Source organism: Bombyx mori, chromosome 11 (genome assembly GCF_030269925.1).
Source record: "Bombyx mori chromosome 11, ASM3026992v2".
NCBI classification, from domain to species: domain Eukaryota; kingdom Metazoa; phylum Arthropoda; class Insecta; order Lepidoptera; family Bombycidae; genus Bombyx; species Bombyx mori.
The window spans coordinates 13,469,606-13,491,970 of NC_085117.1; the positions used below are offsets into that span (position 1 = coordinate 13,469,606).

Sequence of the window (22,365 nt, forward strand, 5' to 3'; positions counted from 1 at the left end):
ATAATAATCCCGAGATTGTATAGGTCGTAAATCAACAAATAATAACAAAATATTTCAACTAAAAGGTATTTATTAGTTTTTAAACCTTAAAGTATCAAATAAACTATAATAATTTCCTCTATACATTATCAACTATATATTTTGATACAATCAAACATTAATTGACTATACTATAGAAATAAGTACTATAATTTATTTAATTTCATTACTTGTTTAATTGCTAATAGCAAAGATATACAGCAACAACTAGCAAATATGTAAATTGATTAAAAACAATTATTTGTTGCTATATGCATAATTTGAAATGAGACTTGATACAATATCATATACAAATATGATCCATGTGTCCATATGTAAATTTAGTACAATTTATTTCCTTTGTTGATCGACGAGCAAAAATTGCCGTCGATTACCGTCGCTCATGCGTGTTAGAAATGCCAAGAGCATAGCCAAGCCGTTGCCTGTCGCTGAGGCTTCTCCTCAAACCTCGGTGACATTTGGCGGGAACGCGAAGAGTCAAGTTGTGTGATTTGTTTTATTTTGTCTATTTAGTATTTCTTCAGGCTTAACTGTTTAATATCTGTTAAAGTGCACAAATGTGGGAAAATGAAACAAAGCCGCTAGACGTAACTTCTCAGGATCCTACAAAAAATCCACTAAAAAAGTCTCAGTAAACGACCACCATTTCACTGAGATTATATTCATCCCATATCATCTCATCCCGTTTCATTTAATTTCATCCCAGTTGATTAATGTCTCAAATTAGTAATCATCTTCATTTCATTTCACTTCATGTTATCATTTTTCATAAAAATAAGAATATAAATTAAAATAAGACATGACTTAAAGGTCTCAGTTACCAGGTCATAAAATCCCTTTAAAAAAAACCTTTGTATTGGACAACCAGTTCATAGCTGCGTGTAGTCGGCGGGACCGCACCAGCGCGTCACGTGCCGCAGCAGCACGGAGGCCGGGCCGCCTCCACGCGCCGCGCTCGACACACGCGACCACGACTCGCGGTTCGCGCACCTACCTGTTGACCATATTTAAAACAACACTTGAGATAAAAATATAAGATAAAAGAAATGCCCAAAATACCACTTTACTGGTGGTAGGAACTCTTGTGAGTCCGCACGGGCAAATATCACCATCCTGCCTATTTCTGCCGTGAAGCAGTAATGCGTTTCGGTTTGAAGGGCGAGGCAGCCGTTGTAACTATACTGAGACCTTAAAACTCATATCTCAAGGTGGGTGGCGCATTTACGTTGTAGATATCTACGGGCTCCGGTAACCACGTAACACCAGGTGGGCTGTGAGCTTGTCCACCCATCTAAGCAATAAAAAAAAACCCAAAAAAGACAAATTAAATTGTAAAATTTTAATATTTTTTGTCTAATTGTAAATTACACATTTAGCGTATTTACCAATGAACAATGTGATTGAATCAAATACTTTTCGCAAGTAAATTTTTGATCTAATAAACTTAAAATCGCATTTAAGGGTTTCCTCCACTGCGTTTACATATCGACGCTTGAAAGGCAAAAGTGACTAAGCGACACTAGCTGATTTGTACATAAATGATAGGCAATAAAACCATATTCGATGCGCAAAAAAATATATTTCTAGGTCTATTAAAATCATTTCAATCCTACAGCTAGCTAGATTCTACTACAGCTGGATTCGGTAAAATAAATTTTGTTTTCAGTTATTTCAACTTTAAGTTAGTCTACTGTAAAGTTCACGCATTGTCGCTTAGTCACGTTTGCCTTTCAAGCGTCGATATAGATAACTCTTTACCGTTGGTAAAAGTGACGAGTCTAGTGCCGAGCGGGTACCCGGTGACGACGCAGCACTGCTCCGTCTCCGCCACGCTCGACGCATACAATCCTCTACTGTCCACCGGCAATGTCTGATTACAATCACAATAATCTATACTAATATATAAATCTACAGTGGTTTTTACGGGTGTTCCGTTATAATAACTACTGAAGAACCATGCATCCGATTGATTTGAAACTTGGTATCCATGTAGAAAATACATGTACTTAATCGATAGGCTAATATTTATATGAGTGTTGGACTCCCTAATATAATAATAATGTTAATTTTAAATGTCCAGCGAAGCGGGCGAGTATGGCTAGTCATTAATAATCCCTCCACGGTGTTTTCCGTGCGCTATAACATGTCCTTCTTCAAACGAGGCTTGCGGAGTACTTAATGGTAGGCAGGGGCTTGGCTCTGCCCCTGGCATTGCTGAAGTCCATGAGCGACTGCCTATAAAGGCAATATAAAAAGGGGACAGCGAAAATTGATTTTTACCTTTCAATTATGAAATTAGGCAACAGACACTTATAATTGGGAGCGTATTCCACCTTAGTTTTCAACCACATCACACACACACATTTTATTTATTTATTGCTTAGGTGGGTGGACGAGCTCACGACCCAGCTGGATTAAATGGTTACCGGAGCCCATAGACATGTACAGGGTAAAGGCCGCCACCTACTTTGAAATATGAGTTCTAAGGTTTCAGTTTTTATAGTACAACGACTACGCCACTCTTCAAACCAAAATACATAACTGCTTCACGGCAGTAATAGGCAAGGTGATGGTACCTACCTATGTGGACCCACAAGACGTCCTACCACCAGTGATAACGCAAATTATAATTTTGCGGGTTTGATTTTATTGTACGATGTTATTCCTCCACCGTGGAAGTCAACCGTGAACATTTGTTAGGTACGTATTTAATTAGAAAAATTGGTCTTTGCCGGCGGTATTCGAACACCGGTGCATCGCTAGTTACGAATACACCGCACGTCTTATCCTCTAGGCTACGACGACTTCGCAACATTAAAAATTATTTACCGGTTTAGAAACATAGATTTGCTAATGCTAGTGACAGCCCATACTGAATGTTTAAGCTGGTACCAACGACCATGCCTGGTTCTACCACAAAACTATCATGCGTTCCAGTTTATAAGGTGGGGCAGCCGCTATCACATTCCATTCGAAAGCTCAAGTTCTGACTATAAGAAAATTTTAAAGCTTTTAAATCTATTCAGTAGAGTATACATTATTACACACCACAAAATTAATCTATACTAATACCTATATAATAAAGAGGAAAGATTTGTTTGTTTGTTTGTATTGAATAGGCTCCGAAACTACTAAACCGATTTGAAAAATTCTTTCACTGTTTGGAAGCTACACTATTCCCGAGTGGCAAATGCTTTAATCTTTTTTGAAAAAAATTAGGGATCCTTACTAAAACTTCAATAATGTAACCCAAGATGTAAAAAAATTACCTAAAATATTCTTTACATCGCGTGCCCTGCGAAAACTATTGATGATAGAATAAAATAATGTACTACGACTTTGTAGAACACATTATTAATTACAAAAAGTGTCGAGACAGCATATGTCTAACTATTATAGTTATGCTACAATAGTGTTCTTTTAATTTTTTCAATAAAAAAAAACGTCAAGTATCGTTGAATTTTTTGTTAAAGACTCGAGCGGAGCCATAGCTGGCCGCTAGTAAAATATAAACACAGTAAGCTGAGGTACCTGTTCAACGGATTGGTCCATAGAAACTGCGAGGACCCATTCTCTCACGTCTTCCAGCGCTCCGCCGCTCACACAACCGCGTTCCAACAGAAGCGGCTGCCGTGACCAGTCTGTACATTCTGAGAAACAATATAAACATTATTTTTATTTATTGTATAGACGGTTGAACTCACTCACAGCCCTCAGAAGTAGGCAGCGACTTGGCTGTACCGCTGGTACCGCAGACGACCGCGTGGCGGTCATCAATTACCATCAGATGGGTCGTATTCTTGTCTACCTGATAAGGCTATAAAAAGACCCTTAGTTTTAAGTGACTATCGGAATCCATAGATTCATCATGAATGCTATTACCTTGAGAACTCAAGATTTCCTACAAAAACAACATAATCCATAGTAAATAAATAGACTTAGCCTATTGTAGAAATTTTATAAGCTTTACAATAAAATATATGCACATTATCATTTAAATTTACATTACGTTTTTAAATATTAATAAAATTTACAACATTTAAAACTATGCAAAAAATGTTTTCATGATCAATTACCAAAATCCGTATAATCAAGTAAATGAGCAGAATCCTCGTCAGCAGCCTCAGCGAGATCCAGACATCGATTCAACAGCACGAAGGCTTCTCGAGCCCCCGCACTGCCTTCAGTACGTACCGCCGTCCCACAAGCGTAGAACGCTAAATGAAGAACGTGTGAATCTCAGTATAAGAGACGAAAATGAAACTTCTTCGGCGAAAAACAAAGAATTTGTTTTATTTAAGAAAATTTCAACAAATATGCAGGATATGTACATAATAAATTAAAAAAATACTGAGTAAATGAAGAAGGATGCTACGTATATCGTGTCATCTGCTACGATTTATTGTAGCGCTACGAATAATGTAGTAGTACTACGCAGCTACGAATTCTGTCTCTAGCTTAAAATTTAAATTATAAAACTGCTCAACTAAGTAAAATTTACCACTAAACTTAATTAATACTTAATGATATTCTTAAATTTAATAGAGCAACTGAGCTACGTTATTTAAAGAACTACGCAGTTCTACGCGAAAAATTGTAGACCATACTAAGCTCTCCCTACTGCAGACAAAATAAAAAATCAAAACGGCGTGAAATAAAAACGAAATAGTAGATTGTTAAAACACACTACAATTGTTAATGGCTTAATTACAAATAGCGTATTGTTTTTTGTATAAACAGTCTTCTTTACAATTAAAAAAAAAAACGGAATACTGCAAGCTTCGTAGCACCGTGCATATTAATAAACAGATGTAGTATTTACTATTTGATTATTTAAAAAAACTAAAAACACACACAAAAAGGACGACATCCACAGTACCAAGAACTACTTCTGAAGTACAGTGTTTCACTAACATTAGACCCCAACATACACAAACAACAGGAACATGGACGAATGAAGAAAAACGTCACCATCACTTTTAACATGGGGCTAAATTTCGTAATATAACTATACAATGCTGTACTTACCGACATCAGCCACAATGATATCCGTGTACCGTGGCAAAGCCCGCGCAGCTTTACCAGATATTTGCGGCAAATGAAGCGCCATGAGTAACGTGACTGCCTGGAATATTTATTGCATCAAAAGTCCAGTAACCTAGGCTAGATGCTCGATTTTTAAATGAATAGGTATTTAGCACTTGTTTACATAACATCGTGTCGTGTGCACATGACTTCCGGCTTTAAATATATGAGAGCCATTATACAAAACAATCGAGACAGACTCATAATTAAATTAGAATACGATTTTTTGAGCTGATAAATAGATATTGACCACATGATAGGTGTCATACACACTTTAATATTGAAAACACTGCCCACCTTGAGCCATGAGATCTAAATATAAATTGCTTTGTCTAAAACAATCCAATAGTTTGAACGGGAACGCATTTGCAGCTGAAATAAGCACGATGGTGATACCAATTCAAGTCGTTTCACGATAATTAAAACAAACGAAGCATTAAAACAAAACTGGTGGGGGTAATCTATACTAATATATAAATCTACAGTGGTTTTTACGGATGTTCCGTTATAACTACTGAACCATGCATCAGATTAAATTGAATCCTGGTATCCATGTAGAAAATACATGTACTTAATGGATAGGCTAATATTTTTATGAGTGTTGGACTCCCTATACCAGTTGCAGAGGCGTTAATGATGAAAATCTTTGTGGGGGCGAGAAATAATAATGTTAATTTTAAATGCCCAGCGAAGCGGACGGGTACAGCTAGTAATGAATAAATTTAATTTTTATACAAAGTTAACCTGCAAAGCTCTATCGTCAGCGCCGGCCGTCAGCATAACGTCAGCTGCATCAGTAAGCGCGGCGAAGGCCTTAGGTGCCGTAGAAGCCCGCACTAGGACCTCGCTGCAGACCGCCCGAGCTAGGCCCGCGTCGCTACCGGACACGACCGCTCCGCCTTCAGAGTCCTCGCGGCTCAGATAGTGACGCAAAGTCTCCAACACTTGAGACAAAGCTTCTGGGACGTCTTCAGTTTCAATATCGATTCCTTCCATTCGCTACAAAAAAGGTTAATACGACACTCAATGTATTCAAATGCAACGGTACAAAATCTAAAATATATGTACAAATAGACAAAGACAAAACATTTCAGTATTATTGTTTCCTCTCTGTTCGTCGACAGCCATTGGCAAGTTTTAGTTTTATTAATAGAAACAGTAACATAGATGTTTTAACTTAGATTAAAAGAAGAAATAATAATAAAATAAGAGAATAAACTGATTATTATAAAAATGATTATTTTAAATATTGAATTTTCAAGGCAATCCGCAGTCTTTAACTAATATACTTAGTCTGGCCATAAATACTGTTACAATTAAAAAAAAAAAAAATCTATTGCAAATAACATTTATTACTTTTACAGTGTGTTAGTTTACTACATAAATATAAAACAATTTAAAGTATAAAAAGCTTATTCGAAGTGGTCTTCATTGGCAATACAGTCCATTAAACGTTGAGGCTAGTTATCAATAGAAGCACGCACTCTTTCCATGGGAAAATTTTTCACTGACAACCGTACGGATTGTTTTACGGACTCCAAATTATCATGGCGTTTAGAGCAAGCCGTACTCTCTAAAACTGACCATAAATCATAATCCAGCGAATTAAGATCGGGACTAGACGACGGCCAGTCTTCAGCTCTGATGAAGTTCGTTTCCAACCAAGACTGCATAGACCAAGCTTTATGACCTGACGCCGAGTCTTGCTGGAAGGACCATTCTTGATTATTGAACACGGTGTTGTTAAGGGGCTTCACTACCTTCTCAAGAATGGTATCTTGATACACTTGTACTGATGTTTTGATACCTTTTTCACAAAAGTATGGCTCAGTCACTCCTCCATAGCTAATAAATACCCCACCAAACCATCACTGAAGTCAGATAGTGCCCACGTTGCACTCTGTCGACTAATTGGGAAGCTTCCTTAGAGCTTTGAGCATAAATACGGTCATTTTGTTTGTTAAAATGTTGCTCATTTGTAAAAAAAATCTCATTCGTAAACAAAATTTTTCTATGACCTCCCTTTGCGTACCGCTTCAGTAGTTGTTTCGATTTTACCACCCTATTCTCTTAAACTATCAGTTACGAAATGACCAGTACGTCTCTTATAGGCTGCAAATTCTAAGTCATCTTTTAAAATACGCGACATGGTTCTAGGTGCTATCTTCATCTCCCGAGATAAAATCTTTCGGACAGGATTTCTTCGAATTCTTTCTCTTACTGCTTTGACCACCTTTTTCGTACGAACATTACGTGGACGGCCAGATCTTTTTCTGTCACAAACAGAGGAGGTCTCATTGCACCTATTAATAGCCCGGTACACAAACATTTTACCAAGCGTATGGAAAGTTTTAAAAATTGCATTTGGCTCCATACCTACTTTGTGTAATGCAATCACAGCGATTCGGTTCTCTTTATCACCCCACTCCATTTTAATATCGCAAAATATTGTACAATGTATTGGCGCCAAAATGAGAAAACTCAATGAGCAATCATATAAAAATGACAGATTCCAAATTCAAATGTAATATTTTGTTTATTTTTAATTGTAACAGTATTTATGGCCAGACTAAGTATTGTAGTAAGTTCTTCGGTTTTTGCGCAAAGACATAATTAAAACTTTTTTTATGGCTTAATCTATCATTGTTTTTATTATATTATTTCCTATGGTCACGGACCACAAAAATAAAACGACTAATATGTTTTAATAGACCAAAAATAGTGCCATTTTATTCCCCATCATGAATAGCCCGAAGCATCCGTGACCTAACGAGTAACACGTACTGTGTATATTTTTCGTTAATAAACCGTATGACGTATTCTTGAACACGATCCATGATAAAGAAAATCATAGTTCATTAAAAATTAAACCTACAAAAATTACTATTTTTTTTATTTGCGTAATTACAAAACAGATCGTGTAGCTCGCGTGGATAGGTACCACTATCCTACCTATTTCTATCACAAAGCTTTCACGCATATCAAATTAAAGAGAGTGAAAGCTGTTATACAGTTCAACCGATACTTCGACCTCAAAGTCTCAAGGCTGAGTCATTTTTGTATTCATATACATGGGCCGCGGTAAGCTACTTTACATCGGATAAGCCGTGAGAACTTATCTTAACTTATATTACTGTATCAACAAATTATTAAAGCACAACCTATTGCCTTTCGTAGAGTTATATAATATAGTGAATCAAAGTAAAAACTCAATTGGACAGAGTAGAAGAGCTGTCGTAGAGCACCACGTCATTACGGATCCTCCCGATCCATTAACGGTGCTTTTAGGTACCACAAGCACCGGTCACCGTCCTCGTCGAACCCGTCGCTTGCGACGAAGGGCTCGACGAGTAAATTAACCTATAGACAAAACCCACTGAGTTTCTTGCCGGATCTTCTCAGTGGGTCGCCTTTCCGATCCTGTGGTAGATTCTGCGAAGCCTGCTCTTGCTAGGACCAGTGTTAACAACACACCCGGTTTGAGCCCCGTGAGCTTACCTACTACACAGTTAATCTAAAACAGCTCCTCGAGGCTACTAGAATAGGTAGGAAAAAAAAACAACATACAGGGTGGGCCTTGAAGAGATGCGCGGCATATCTGAGCGCGTAGTGCGGGGCACGGCCGGCGGTGGCGGCGTGCGCTAGGCACCGCGGCCACTGACCTGCGCGGGCCAGACGTTCCGACACCTCCTGTTGCTCCTGCTGCTCCTGCTCCACCGACTCGCTCTCCTCCATCCGCCCATCATCTATCAACCAAACAGAACTTGACTCCTAATTTGAACTATAGGCTTTCAAGTCCCTAAAACTTCAATTTTTACTGGTGATAGGACCTCTTGTGAGTCCGCACCGGTAGGTACCACCACTCTGCCTATTTCTGCCGTAAAGTAGTAATGCGTTTTGGTTTGAAGGGTGGGGCAGCCGTTGTAACTATACTGAGACCTTAGAACTTATATCTCAAGCTGGGTGGCGCATTTACGTTGTACATGTCTATGGGCTCCGGTAACCACTTAACACAAGGTGGGCTGTGAGCTCGTTCACCGATCTACGCAATAAAAAAAATAAAAAAGTGGGCTATAGGCTTTCAAATCCCTAAAACTTCAAGTGATAATCATCTATTAGAAACTAATCTAGAGAGTTCATGCATACCGGCGACGTCGTCGTCCGCATATCCTTCGAGTAGAGCTGCTCGGAGTTGTTCTCCGATATCAGTTTGACCGATGGAGGCAAATCTAGTGGAACAGACATTTTCATTGTTGTTACGAACGCCGTCTGCCAGTAACAACTGACAACATAGTCCCTCGGTTACTGAGCGTATCAATATGGTGGTTAAAAGTTTTTGTTTTACTTTGACAATGAGCCATTGCTTTCATAATTAAAATAATCAGGAAACAGTTTACTTTTACCTAGACAAGAAAAACTTCGATAGCACAACAAAAGAAAAAATGTATTTTACATTATATGCTAAATGGACGTAAATTTTGTTATGTCGACGGTTGTAACTATACTTGAGGTGGGTGGTGCATTTATGTTGTAGGTGTCTATGAGCTCCAGTTACCACTCAACATCGGTGGGCTGTGAGCTCATCCACCCATCTAAGCAATTTTTTTTTTTTTTATATTTGAATTTCGATTGTTCAGCGACTTTAATAGTTGTAATCTATATATTAATACGTGAAGCAAAAACTTTGTACTCCTTTTTACGAAAATTGCGCGGACGGAGAAGTATGAAATTTCTCACTTTTATAGAGAATACAGTGAAGGAGTGCACAATGCTAATATTTATTTAAAATAATGCATAAAATATACTTTAAATCAATAAAGAAAACATTACACACACTACCATGTATTTGACACAACACATACATAAAAATATACTCTTTGTTTACTGTCAATTGGGAAGCTTTTGTAATTGTTTAAAGTCTGTGGTCGAATTGAAAATAGATTAATATTGTTTGTCTTTAATATTATTGATCTGTAGTGCATTTTTGGCGAATACTGTGATTATATTATCGAATTATAATAGTGTTTGGCAATAGAACCATAATAACGTTTAAACTTATAATTTCAATTAATTATAGTCGAACCTCGACTACTGCGGGGCCACTAGTACTAATTTAATAGATGTAATATTGAAAATATTAGTGGATAGCTTAAGTCGGACGAACCGTTGAGCGAGCAAGTTAGCGGCGTGCGCGCGTGCGGGGTGCTGCAGGCGGTCGCGCGCGAGGCGAGCCGCACGCAGCACGGCCCGCTCGGCGAGTCGCGGCGCCCGCTGACCCGCGGCACTACTCGCCGCACACAACGTCTACGAACAAACAGCTGTTTGTGCTGGTGGTAGGACTTCTTGTGAGTCTGCGCGGGTAAGTACCACCACCCTGCCTATTTCTGCCGTGAAGCAGTAATGCGTTTCAGTTAGAAGGGTGGGGCAGCCGTTGTAACTATACTAAGACCTTAGAACTGATATCTCAAGGTGGGTGGCGCATTTACGTTGTAGATGTCTATGGGCTCCAGTAACCACTTAACACCAGGTGGCCCCATCTAAGCAATAAAAAAAATAAAAAATTATAAAAAAATTATTTGCTATAATTACACACCTCCTTTCTAGACACATTGCCAGAAATAGAAGTGACAATTTAGAGAAACCGCTTGTAATAGGCAAGGTATGCTGCGGAAGAAGACCCAGAGGCAGAAGTCCAATGCGCTGGTTGGACCAGATACGCTCCACACTTCACTTCAATCCACACTGCTAGCCCACAGCCGAGGATAACGGAAGTGGCGCAGTATAATCCAGAAGAAAGTTATTAGAGGAGGCCACGACCCTCAGCATTGAGGATTATCGATGCAAAGAGGAGCTGTATTACATAACCAAAAGAGATGTACTAAGTGCTGAGTGGACAACGGAGTCAATAAACATCACAAAATACATTACTAAAACTCCTCCATCATTCAAGGCCAGAGCTGTACGATTGCTGCCGAAATAACTCGATTCCGTCTATGAATCTAACCTGGCTCTAAGAGGCCCAATATCTTTTACTTCTTGACTATTTATACCAATTTGACGATTTATTTTTAATCCGAAATATCACATTAAGAAATACGATTCAAGGATGTTAGTTTTATAAACATCTGATCTAAATTACTGTGTATATACATAGTACTGTGTGAACATATACCTACACAATATACACAGTACTGCCATCAGATTATTGAATTAATTTTATGAAATTGCGAAAATCAGGCACCGCATTGCCTCAGCCACCACTGAATTTAACCTGTAGACACTCTGAGTATACGATACCTGCACGGCTTCCCACCACTCGCCGGCGTCGGCGTGAGCCGCGGCTTGCGTCAGCAGGGCTGGCACGGCCGGTGGCACGTCTTCCTCGTCGCCGCTAGACGGCAAATACTCACGAGACACACGGGCAGCCTCTTCCCATAACTCTGTGACAATAAAACAACCATTAGTAACTCTGACTAGGGTCTCCAGATTCAATGCCCGCTCCAAGTCAGTCGTCTCCTCAAAGATTTTAAGCGATATTTGTTGGGAAAATCTTGGCGAATGTTGCCGCCCTTTGAGAGACTCAATTATTTTCGATTCACTGCTCACTTATACGGCTATAAAGCATATAATTAAAATAACCAAGATAGTGTTGCCAAACCCTACGGGTCAGAATACGCCACATTAGTGTAACAACAGTAAAGCCAAAACTGTATTTAAAAAAATTAATCCAGTCAACAATCAATCGAAATCATCTAAGCTATGGTTTTAAAAACAGAAGCGAGTAAATAACCTAGATCCTTGTAGTGCTGGACGACCTCTCTCGGCCTATTAGCTCGGATCATGAGTACTTCGAACTGCTGTAAATCGCCTCTCTCTGCGGCTGCTCTAGCGCCTTCAACTAGTACTTCTTCGACCTTCAAACATTTACAATGCACGAGTTTAAATATGTAGTAGCAGTTTAAAAAAGCATTTGTAAATTTTATACAAATGCACGTTGACAAAAATATACGAAACGTAGACCATAAAGCTTGTTTAATAATTTGTAGACCATAAAGCTTGTTTAATAATTTGTAGACCATACAGCTTGTTTAATAATTTGTAGACCATAAAGCTTGTTTAATAATTTTATTGTAATTAAAAAAAAATTGATGTGATGTCCATTGAATACATCAAATAATCTTAATAATCGGATCACTCCGTGCTTATACTTATTTTGAACAAAAAATAAATAAAAATATAACATGTACACAAACAACGAAGAAGTTAGTGAACACACAAAAAATACGGCTAAAAAATGATAATATCATCAATGTAGCCGGAATTCACGAAATATACATTATTAAGGATAACTAAAAAACTAATTCTCAGAATTTACTTAAATCGGACCACATAAGCACCAGCTTCCAAATAAAATAAAAAACATTAAATTTTATTCGCCTACGAAAAAATCTGATGCAATACACATAAAGAAACTCCTTCTTTGAAGTAAGTTATTGAGCATTCATTTCTTTATTATTTCCGTTGTAAGCAGACAAGCATACAACTCCCCTGATAGTGAGTTTTTTTTTATTGCTGGTGTGGGTGAACGAGCTCACAGCCCACTTGGTTTAAGTAGTTACTGGAGCCCATAGACATCTACGACGTAAATGCGCCACCCACCTTGAGATAAGGTCTAAGGTCTCAACTATAGTTAGGACGGCTGCCCCACCCTTCAAACTGAAACGCATTACTGCTTCACGGCAGAAATAGGCAGGGCGGTGGTACCTACCCGCGCGGACTCACAAGAGGTCCTACCACCAGTAAGCAATGCCACAGAGCCAAAACGCTTCTTCTGCTTACCATATGCGGCGCATGCTGCTCGGCTAAGATCAGCGCCCTCTGGTGTTGTTCTTTAGAGAGCCACATGCGCACGGCGTGGTCGGGAGCCGACGCGCGAAGGAAGGCTGCTTCAGCCTCCTCAGGATGTTCCTCCGCCAACGCAGCCGCTTCGTGTCGAGCCACTTCACGCCGAGTGATAGCACCACCGAGTTCGCTCAATTCTATTGCTATATCCCATCTACATTACAAAAGTTACTTTATTTTCAGACGCAAACTAATATTTACTGTTACAAAACTGTCACAGATATGTATATTGTCTTCGAACTTACAAATGTACGTCACTCACTATGTTTATTCGTCGTGACCTTTGTTATATTTGGACAATTTTTGTTGGTACTTCAGAAATTATTATTGCCATAGTAGCATACATACATTCTTAACTTACCATACGTACATAAATGTGTAAAATATTTTTCATATATTTTTTCGCAAAAGTAACTACTTGGTTTCGCTACTAATAATAAAAATTCATTAGAATTTTAGAATTTAGAATTCATTGATTAAAGTATCAAATTGTTTTATAACAGCAAGAATGAATGAAAATCTTTGTATCTGTCACCCACTTCTAAATGTTGTCCAATTATCAAAATTGGCTAACGGGTGGATTTCTAATGATAATACAAGGTAATACAAGGTGCCGTCGACCTGGCCTGATTAGAATCTGGAAGATGGATAATGGAGCCGTTGCATTATTAAACTCATCGAATTTAATACAAATTCGTTTACCTTTGTGCCTGTAGGGCCCATCGTGCTCCTAAAGCAGCCAATCCTCTTGCAGCCAGAAGTCGTGCACCAGCCAATCCACCCAAAACAGCGGCCCATTGTAGCGCCACCTTACATCAAAGTGAATCATGTTAAAAAAAAGTGTTAATTTTTTCTCAATATTTTAACACGATTTTAACTTTAATTGTATCGCTGTAGATTAGTCCTTTAAAAATAATTGGTAAAAATTGGTAAAGATATGCCATGATTATGGTACTGTTACGCCGGTAAGAATAACGCATCTATCGCCGAATAGTCGAACGAATATCGAAAGATCTAGTAGCACCTAGAACGCTCGAGAAGCACAACTCCATCTATTGTCAGATAGCGGAAACACAATACTAGAGATGTGTGAAATATTCTCGTATGGATGGCACGCAGTCAGTCAGTAATCGGAACTACTTGAAGCGAAACAGCGAACAGATCACCTGATGCGAAGCGGAACAAGGGAATTGAGAGTTTTAAAGTGTTTGTTGTGAGTTTTAAAATGATTGTTGTGTGTTTTAAAATACTCGTGTTAATTGTGTTCTAAGTGTTGAATACAGTTTTTAAGTTTTACTTCCGTGGAATTTTATTTATCCTGAACCCTAGCGCGTAAAAATACTAATGTGTCACTACATAACGAAAGCTCTCTACAAAGCTTACCTGCTGTTGTACATTAACAGGAGCGTGTGCTCTAGCAACACGCTCAGCACCCTCCCACTGTGCGGCCGAACGATACATCTGTATGGCACTTTTCCAGTCACCTATTAAATATAAAAAATTTAACTTTTAGAGATAACTTTATACCACAAAATTCGCACAGGAATTAGATAAGAAGTCAATGTCACGCCCCTAACAAATGGAAATCGAAATCTCAATTAAACTGTATTAATTGTTATCCTACCTATCCTTCAAATCGAAACGCAGATTTGCTATGGCATAAATACGCAAGATGTTACAAAATACGAAGTAAGGTATTAAGAATAAGATACGTAGCAAAAGAAATGAAGATACTGGTACTATTTACGATAGGTACCAATATTTTCTGATAAATAGCCGGACAGAACATTATCTCTGTGATTCTCTGATTATCTTCAAAGAATTTGAAAAACTGGGAAAATATTTACCGGATACTGCGTCCTTGACGATATTTTACATAATACTAATTTCCTACCCTACTCTTTATTATAAAACGCTGATGCCATAAATTTCGAAGTCTTAGAAGATAAAATCGTGTAGAAATTGTGCCCAAGATCTTGCTGTGTATCCGCACTCAAAAGACATGCGATCTTTTGATCCAGTTTACCCGAGGGTACCCAGGTTACCCGATAGCATATTTTTTGATAAATTAAGATCAATTACCGGCTTGTATATAATAGTTTTCAGCCGCACGTAAATCTCCCGAGGCGTGTAACGCTTGGGCAACGTGTCGACGCGTCGCCTCTAACAAAGTGGATCGGTGTATCGCGACCAGACGCAACATTGACTCGTATTGAGACGCCTCCTGTTAATACAGCAAATGAAAAACCAAATGACAGAATAGTATGTAATTGAAACAGATATTTATTATTTGCGAGTATTCGCGAACTTCTGGTATTTCAAAACGTAACGATTTAACTGCTATTGTATCAAATGTTTCCAATGAATCAGTCACAAAAACTCTATTATTTCCTACGATTCTCGTGAGTAGTAAATATGAATAAAATTACTTTATTTGTATGGTTTAATTTCGCGTTTATTGTTTTATAGTTACGCACACCCGTGATCACGAAAACTGTGAAGTGTTCGAAACGTTGGAAAATAAAAAGGGTTCGTGTACTTATGTACGCGCGTAAGAAGTAACTTTATTTTTATTAAATTTATTTCTTTTTTTCAAATATTAAATAATTAATAATAAATATTTAACGTTAATAATTTAATAATATTTAGTATGAATTATATTAAATAATAATTTTGTCATTTATATTGCTAAAAAATGAATGCTGATAACACTTTTTTTACGAGTGTACATGCGCGAAAGTTCACCTGCGGCTATATTCAGACTCGCCAAGTTACGTCGGTCGTATTGTAATGAGCGATTTAGTGAGCAACTTCATTTCTGTTAATTTTGTGTCACGGTGCGCGCGCATCGTAAAATTCACTCTCATGAATTTTTCATAACGCGCCTAAAGAAGTATAACTTCAATAATAAAATGAAAATAATAAACGCGAGATGAAACGATAAAAATAATTTTAATTACACATAAAACTGTCCAAACTTTACCAGTACTCTACGGAAAAACGTATCATAATATATTTAACAAATGAGGAAATCAGAGCGAACGAAGAACGCACAGACAACGAAATGAGACAGTTTTGTGCGCTTCACACATTTTTCCCGGTTGTAGTCATGTAGTATACCTATCTATCATTACTTAATCGTGATACTTCAGTTCACCTTGTGCAAAGATATCGTTGAGATAGATTTAAGCACTACCCACCTTGTACATTGAAATAGCTTCATCAGCCTCTCCTAGACCTATATAAATTTGCTCGGCTTTTCTAAGTTGTCCGTCTTTCCTCAGCTCCTCGGCCAGCGGTATATAAATGTCTCGCGTTTGTTCCTCCGTCAGTTGTGAAGCCGCAAGCCTGAGGCCGTCCGCGAAGCGACCGACCCCGTTGTATGCTCGAACGCAACGCTCCGCCATACCGCATGAAGTGAGAAACTTCTCTGCTGTCTCCCATTCCTTCCTCAGAAAAATCGTTGGCGTTTATGTGAATCACGACATGTATTTATACCACACATACATCACTCAGCTTTATACTAACCTGCGTAGATATTAAATGATCACCGAGCTGCTCGCATTGTTCTTTTATAGATTCCTTATCATCTATGGCCTAAAATGAAAATGATAAAAAATTAAATTAAATACGATTAACGCTATTGTCGCCAATAGTAATCTAAATAGTCTATTACCAAGACTGGAAAGGCCAAGGCCAGCAATGGCAAGTCAGGAGAGAACGGTAATGTAATATAAATCCCTACTTACCCGCCTCACATTAAGTTCTAGATTGAGACAAACATAGCTACCTGCACAATCTGAAGAGCTTTTCTGTAATGGTGCGCCTTGATAGCCGCCGCGAGCGCAGCGCGAGTGTCCCCCGCCTCGATGAGGTGCGGCACGGCGGCGCCGGCCTGGCGGGACGACACCAGCCACGCGCCCCACTGCCCTTCCAAATGCGTCACTTCACCCGGACAAGACTGTACACGAAACACCGCTAATTTATAAATAGTACAATGTAGTTTACTGGTAGTAGGACCTCTTGTGAGTCCGCGCGGGTAGGTACCACCACCCTGCCTATTTCTACCGTGAAGCAGTAATGCGTTTCGGGTTGAAGGGCGGGGCAGCCGTTGTAACTACTTGAGACCTTAGAACTGATATCTCAAGGTGGGTGGCACATTTACGTCGTAGATGTATATGGGCTCCAGTAACCATTTAATACCAGGTTGACTGTAAGCGCGTCCACCCATCTAAGCAATAAAAAAAAATCTAACATTATAATTAGGACTGTGAAACGTTGGTTGGCGTCATAGATTGATTAGGTGCAAAGCGTGAATTAAGCCGACACAATCCGTTCTAGGCATTGTTTTTGCCACGTACCATACCGTTATTGTAGGCAGCGGTTTGGCTCTGCCCCTGGTACTGGTGAGGTCCACGGGCGACGGTAACCACTCACCATCAGGTGGGTCGTATGCTTGTCTGCATACACGGGGAATATGAAAAAATAAAAAATAAAATATCACCTCAAACAAACCATTTTCAATTAATGTCGCACGGCTTATTATAAGCCTGTACCACAAAAACTACTGCTAAGTATTCATGCGTTTCAATTTGAAGAGTGAGACAGCAGTTATCCAGTACATATCCACAAAATACAATTGAGACAACGAACTCATGTCAAAAGTTGGATGGCAGCATTGGCGTTGTCTACGGGCTCCGTTAACCACTTAAGTTAGGCTGTGAGCTTGTACCTACATCTAGGTAATACAATTAATAAGATAATCGAATTATATATGTACGTATTATATTAGCATAGATAAACAAACAAACAAACTCAGATTAGGTTTATTTGTATGCTGCTTTCACTTTATTGTTGATTCGTGGAACATGAATTTACCTCTCTGGCAAGTTGAACGGCTCTGGCAAAATTATTTCCTTTAGCGTAATAATCTACAGCCAAACGGACATCGCCTCGTCTCTCAGATAATTCACCGGCCATTTCCCACCATTCCTCCTAAAGGATTTACATTTAAAAGAAATCAAAATAATATTAATTTGTCATTACTATATAGATTATTATTATTAATTATAATTTGCGTAATTACAGGCGGTAGGACCTCTTATGAGTCCGCACTAGTAAGTACCACCACCTGCCTATTTCTGCCGTGAAGCTGTAATGCGTTTCGGTTTGAAGGGTAAGTAGCCGTTGTAACTATACTGAGACCTTAGACTCATATCTCAAGGTGGGTGGCGGCATTTATGCTGTAGATGTCTATGAGGTGGGCCGTGAGCTCTTCCACTCACCGAAGCAATAAAAAAAAAAAGGGGAAGCGTGAATAGTTTCAATCAGTACAGATATTTCATAGTTGTAGTCACAGCGACTTCTGCCCGATACTTACACTGTATTTACATATATTTCAATACATAACAATATTCAAAAAATATATGTTACTAATTACTACCTGTATGAGTTGTGTGTGCACAGAGTCTAGTAACTCATTATCCCTCAGTAGCTGTGGATGCTGTAACAGGAGTGAGGCAGCTCTACGAGCCCTTCCTCCTCGCAACCACAGTCTCACTGCGCCCTGTACATCTCCTGCAGCTGCCAGGGTAGCCCCGGCCTCTCCCAAACGACCTGCATTTTAATCAACTAACTAGAAATCGACAAATACTGAAAACTGATTTCCAGGGACTATATTCCTAGAATAAACGAAATTTGCCGCGTCCTAGATGAATTCGAAATTATTTGAAGCGTAATAAAATTTATTAGAGGAATAATATGATAATGTAACATAATAAGGGATTTTTTTACAGATTCTTCTATTTATTGTGTTGTTGAAATTTAATTGATAAACAAGCATTTTAAACTGAAATTTCGCAAAATAGGGAATTCTCAATAAATTCAATTAATAAAACATTGTTTCCTATTATGTAAATCTATGTTTTTGCTGCTGGGTTGTTTAGATAAAATGAAGCTATAGTGACCTGATATATTTTACATATTAGTGAATTAGATAATAGGTAGGAGAAAAAAACTCATTTCAAATGACGGAAATTCATACCAGTTGAGGTTAAATAATCCATGTACTGTTGCTTTAAATTTGCAACTGAAGTGCGATCCGCCTTCTCGGCCAGAGCAATAGCGTCAGTCCACCTTTTTTACAGATAATTTAATTAGTAAAATTATAAAAATCACACAATGCAATTATATATTTTAAGAAATTAAAAATTTAGATAGATCCTCAGGATGGGTTTGCAGCTATTTACATATCGAGGGGTAAACGGATACTTTGTTTAAGCGACATTTTGCAACTTTACAGAATATCCATTTAAAAAAATTAAAATTTGGAAAAAATATCATAACAACAAAACTTCTTCAGCTATTTGAATGGAGGTAAGTTAATTGAAATTCAAATAATAACATCGAACATAACTTAAATCAATTGGCCTTTCACAAACTGGCCCCTCGATATTATGTAACATGGGTATGGAAAACAAGTAAAAACTAAAGAACACAGTTTAAATTACAATATAAGAGGTTTTTTTTTCGACAAAGGTTTTAGTGTTTGTTAGTAAATATTGAGACACGAGCCTGTTGAACTGCTTATACATGGCGATGGCGCGTTCAGGGTGACCGGATCGTCTCGCATACCAGGCTTCGGCCGTCGCTAGGTCCCCATTGAATATTGCTAATCGTGCCCTAACTTCTGCGCTGCTCAGACCTATAGACAATAATTACATATAATATGTTCAGGATATAGTCTATACAAATACATAGTGTGCAAGTTAAATCTGTATTTAATGAAAAAATCTATGCTATAAGCTTTAACGATTGAAATTCGTTTGGATTTTGGTAAAATTTCGAAAAGTTTCAATTTTACATTAATAGATTGCTTGTACCAACAAACTTAAATGTTATCTTCTGATAGACTATACATTTATAATCTAGAATCTGGGGGTTTTGGTGATTGTTGTCGAATTTCGGTTTATCAATGAATAAAACTAAAAATAAATTGTAAATTGAGTAAAGCATTACATTATCTCTTTCGTTTTTTTTAAATTTAGAAGAATTTTTTTTTTTTAATCTTTGTTGTACTACTACTGCATCCTACTAAAGTATTCACAAAGTGAATACCACCATCCACACCTTGAAACACGAGGTACCATTAATAATAATAATAAACATTTATTCCAAACATAAATTTCAAAAAATGAAAAAAAAACAACACGTTCTTGGACACCACATAGCCTCATACTTATGTAATTAAGAAATGAATTATTTATTGGCAAATCTTTAATAAGGACAAAAGTATTACCTGCAGCGACGTCTCCATCGCCTTCAGCCGCAGCAGCTTCTATAATCTTCTCCAAATAAAATGTTCTGGATTCATCGCCTATTTCTCGATAACACTTTGCAGCTAACTAGATAAAAAGTTCAAATTAGATTAATTTTTTGTTGCATCGATGGATGAACAAGCCCACAGCCCACCTGGCTTGAAGTAGTTATCGGAGCTCATAGACATCTATAACGCAAATGCCGTCACTCACCTTGAGATATGAGTTCTAAGGTCACAGTATAGTTAGAATAAATATTAATAATATTATTAGAATAAATAGTAATAATAACCGAGAACAGGTTACACACGGTCGGTCATCTAACCCCAAACTAGGGTACCCTGTATTATGAGTACCGGTGATTAATATACCGACTTTTTAGGTAAATATGTACACATATAATAATAATATTAATAATAATAATAATAAGCCTTTATTGCTGTTTTACTAACTTAATACATTACTTAATAATAAATTAAATTTAAGTGCAACTTATAATCAATATCAATTATTCCGTTCGGCGTTCGGTGTGGTTTTAAAAACAGCTTGTCTCTCGACAAAGGCCTCCTCTAAAGATTGCCAATATTCTCGATTTTTGGCCATTCGACTCCAATGCGGGCCGGCGACACTCCTTATTTCATCTTCCCAACGTTTTGGCTGTCTTCCTTTTTTTCTACAGCCATCCCGTGGGTACCACTCTGTAATTATTTTGGTCCATTTCTCGTATTTCTCTCTTAAGATATGTCCTGTCCATCTCCACTTCAGCGTTCTACTTATTTGGATAGCGTTTTTAAATTTAGTAAGTCTTTTTATTTCCGATAATCTTACTTTGTCTCTTCTCTTGACACCAATGACACTTCTTTCTATGCTGTTCTGACATACCTGTATTTTATTTGTTAATTTTTCAGTTAACGCCCATGTCTGGCAACCGTACGTCAAACAGGGTAGGATGCACGAGTTAAAGATTTTTCTTTTATCTTTTATGGACATCTCTTTGTCTTTCATAACTACACTAAGGGACCAATACCTCTTCCATGTGTTGGCAATTCTTCTATCAATTTCCTTTTGCATGTTGTCAGTGGTAGAGATCAACTGTCCTAAGTAGTACACATGTACACATATAGATATTATTAAATACTCAAATAAAAAGCAAATAAACCGGCTAATTACACAAATGTTTGCTCTATTTAGGAATCGAATCTACGGTCCAACAGTCAAGGACGCTACCGGCTGGCACCACCGAGTCAGTCAAATCGCTGCATGCATTAATAGGACAACCGACGACTGACTTGATTCTAAGAGGCTATGCCACAGCACACTGGTTACCGCTAAACACTCTCGATAATATAATATGATCTGACCTGTATATCATCATTTTGCAGAGCTCGTTCGGCCAGCTGCCTCCAGAGCGGTGCGACGTCAGCGCTGTTCGTTACGCCGTCTAAATACTTGGCACAACCCATTAAATCTCCACTTCGCAAAGCGTTATCTGAAACAAAACTTAATGTATACTAAATCAAGAATAGAAAATAATGTCGCTTTTATAACAAAAAAACATTCATTTTGGATAATAAACGGCCGAACGCTTGAGAAGTCCAATCTAATAAAAAATAACCAATTAATTGAGGTGAGCTCATAATTAAAACTCCTTTTACGACATTGGGCAACCGCCTTACAATTCGACAAAATCGCTGTCGCTTGTGATTTTAGGCCATCATTGTTGTTCAAAACACGTTAGTAGAGACTTCGATAATCTTGGGAACTCCGGGCAGTACATATTCATACTCACTGTGTTACCCATCCTTTGTGTCAGTGCCTACCCAATACAGTTAGTGAAGCAGCACTACTACTACTGCTACTACTTTTTAAGGGATTTTATAACCTAGTAGCTAAGACCTATAAGTCATGTCTTATTTTAATTTATATTCTTATTTTTATGAAAAATGATAATATGGAGTGAAATTAAATGAAACGAGATGATATGGGATGAAATATAATTTTAGTAAAATAGTGATCATTTACT

General features: G+C 37.9%; 1 protein-coding gene across 1 annotated transcript in view; it reads right to left on the reverse strand.

Annotated features, from left to right (window-relative positions):
- Window positions 1-52: 52 nt before the first annotated feature.
- Window positions 53-22,365, reverse strand: part of LOC101745689 (intraflagellar transport protein 172 homolog) — a 37,669-nt gene continuing 15,356 nt past the window's right edge. The window contains exons 14-37 of the mRNA XM_038013762.2: window positions 21,704-21,831; window positions 20,324-20,429; window positions 19,600-19,729; window positions 19,070-19,161; window positions 18,470-18,642; window positions 17,905-18,021; window positions 16,817-16,987; window positions 16,555-16,623; window positions 16,227-16,472; window positions 15,109-15,250; window positions 14,410-14,510; window positions 13,729-13,835; window positions 12,964-13,180; window positions 11,915-12,038; window positions 11,422-11,564; window positions 10,289-10,428; window positions 9,271-9,353; window positions 8,692-8,870; window positions 5,869-6,123; window positions 5,068-5,164; window positions 4,116-4,256; window positions 3,571-3,689; window positions 1,798-1,909; window positions 53-1,033 (exon numbers count right to left, since the gene is read on the reverse strand). Coding sequence (XP_037869690.1) covers window positions 909-1,033; window positions 1,798-1,909; window positions 3,571-3,689; window positions 4,116-4,256; window positions 5,068-5,164; window positions 5,869-6,123; window positions 8,692-8,870; window positions 9,271-9,353; window positions 10,289-10,428; window positions 11,422-11,564; window positions 11,915-12,038; window positions 12,964-13,180; window positions 13,729-13,835; window positions 14,410-14,510; window positions 15,109-15,250; window positions 16,227-16,472; window positions 16,555-16,623; window positions 16,817-16,987; window positions 17,905-18,021; window positions 18,470-18,642; window positions 19,070-19,161; window positions 19,600-19,729; window positions 20,324-20,429; window positions 21,704-21,831 — 3,317 coding nt within the window. The 3' untranslated portion in view covers window positions 53-908. The remainder of the gene's footprint in view (window positions 1,034-1,797; window positions 1,910-3,570; window positions 3,690-4,115; window positions 4,257-5,067; window positions 5,165-5,868; window positions 6,124-8,691; window positions 8,871-9,270; window positions 9,354-10,288; window positions 10,429-11,421; window positions 11,565-11,914; window positions 12,039-12,963; window positions 13,181-13,728; window positions 13,836-14,409; window positions 14,511-15,108; window positions 15,251-16,226; window positions 16,473-16,554; window positions 16,624-16,816; window positions 16,988-17,904; window positions 18,022-18,469; window positions 18,643-19,069; window positions 19,162-19,599; window positions 19,730-20,323; window positions 20,430-21,703; window positions 21,832-22,365) is intronic.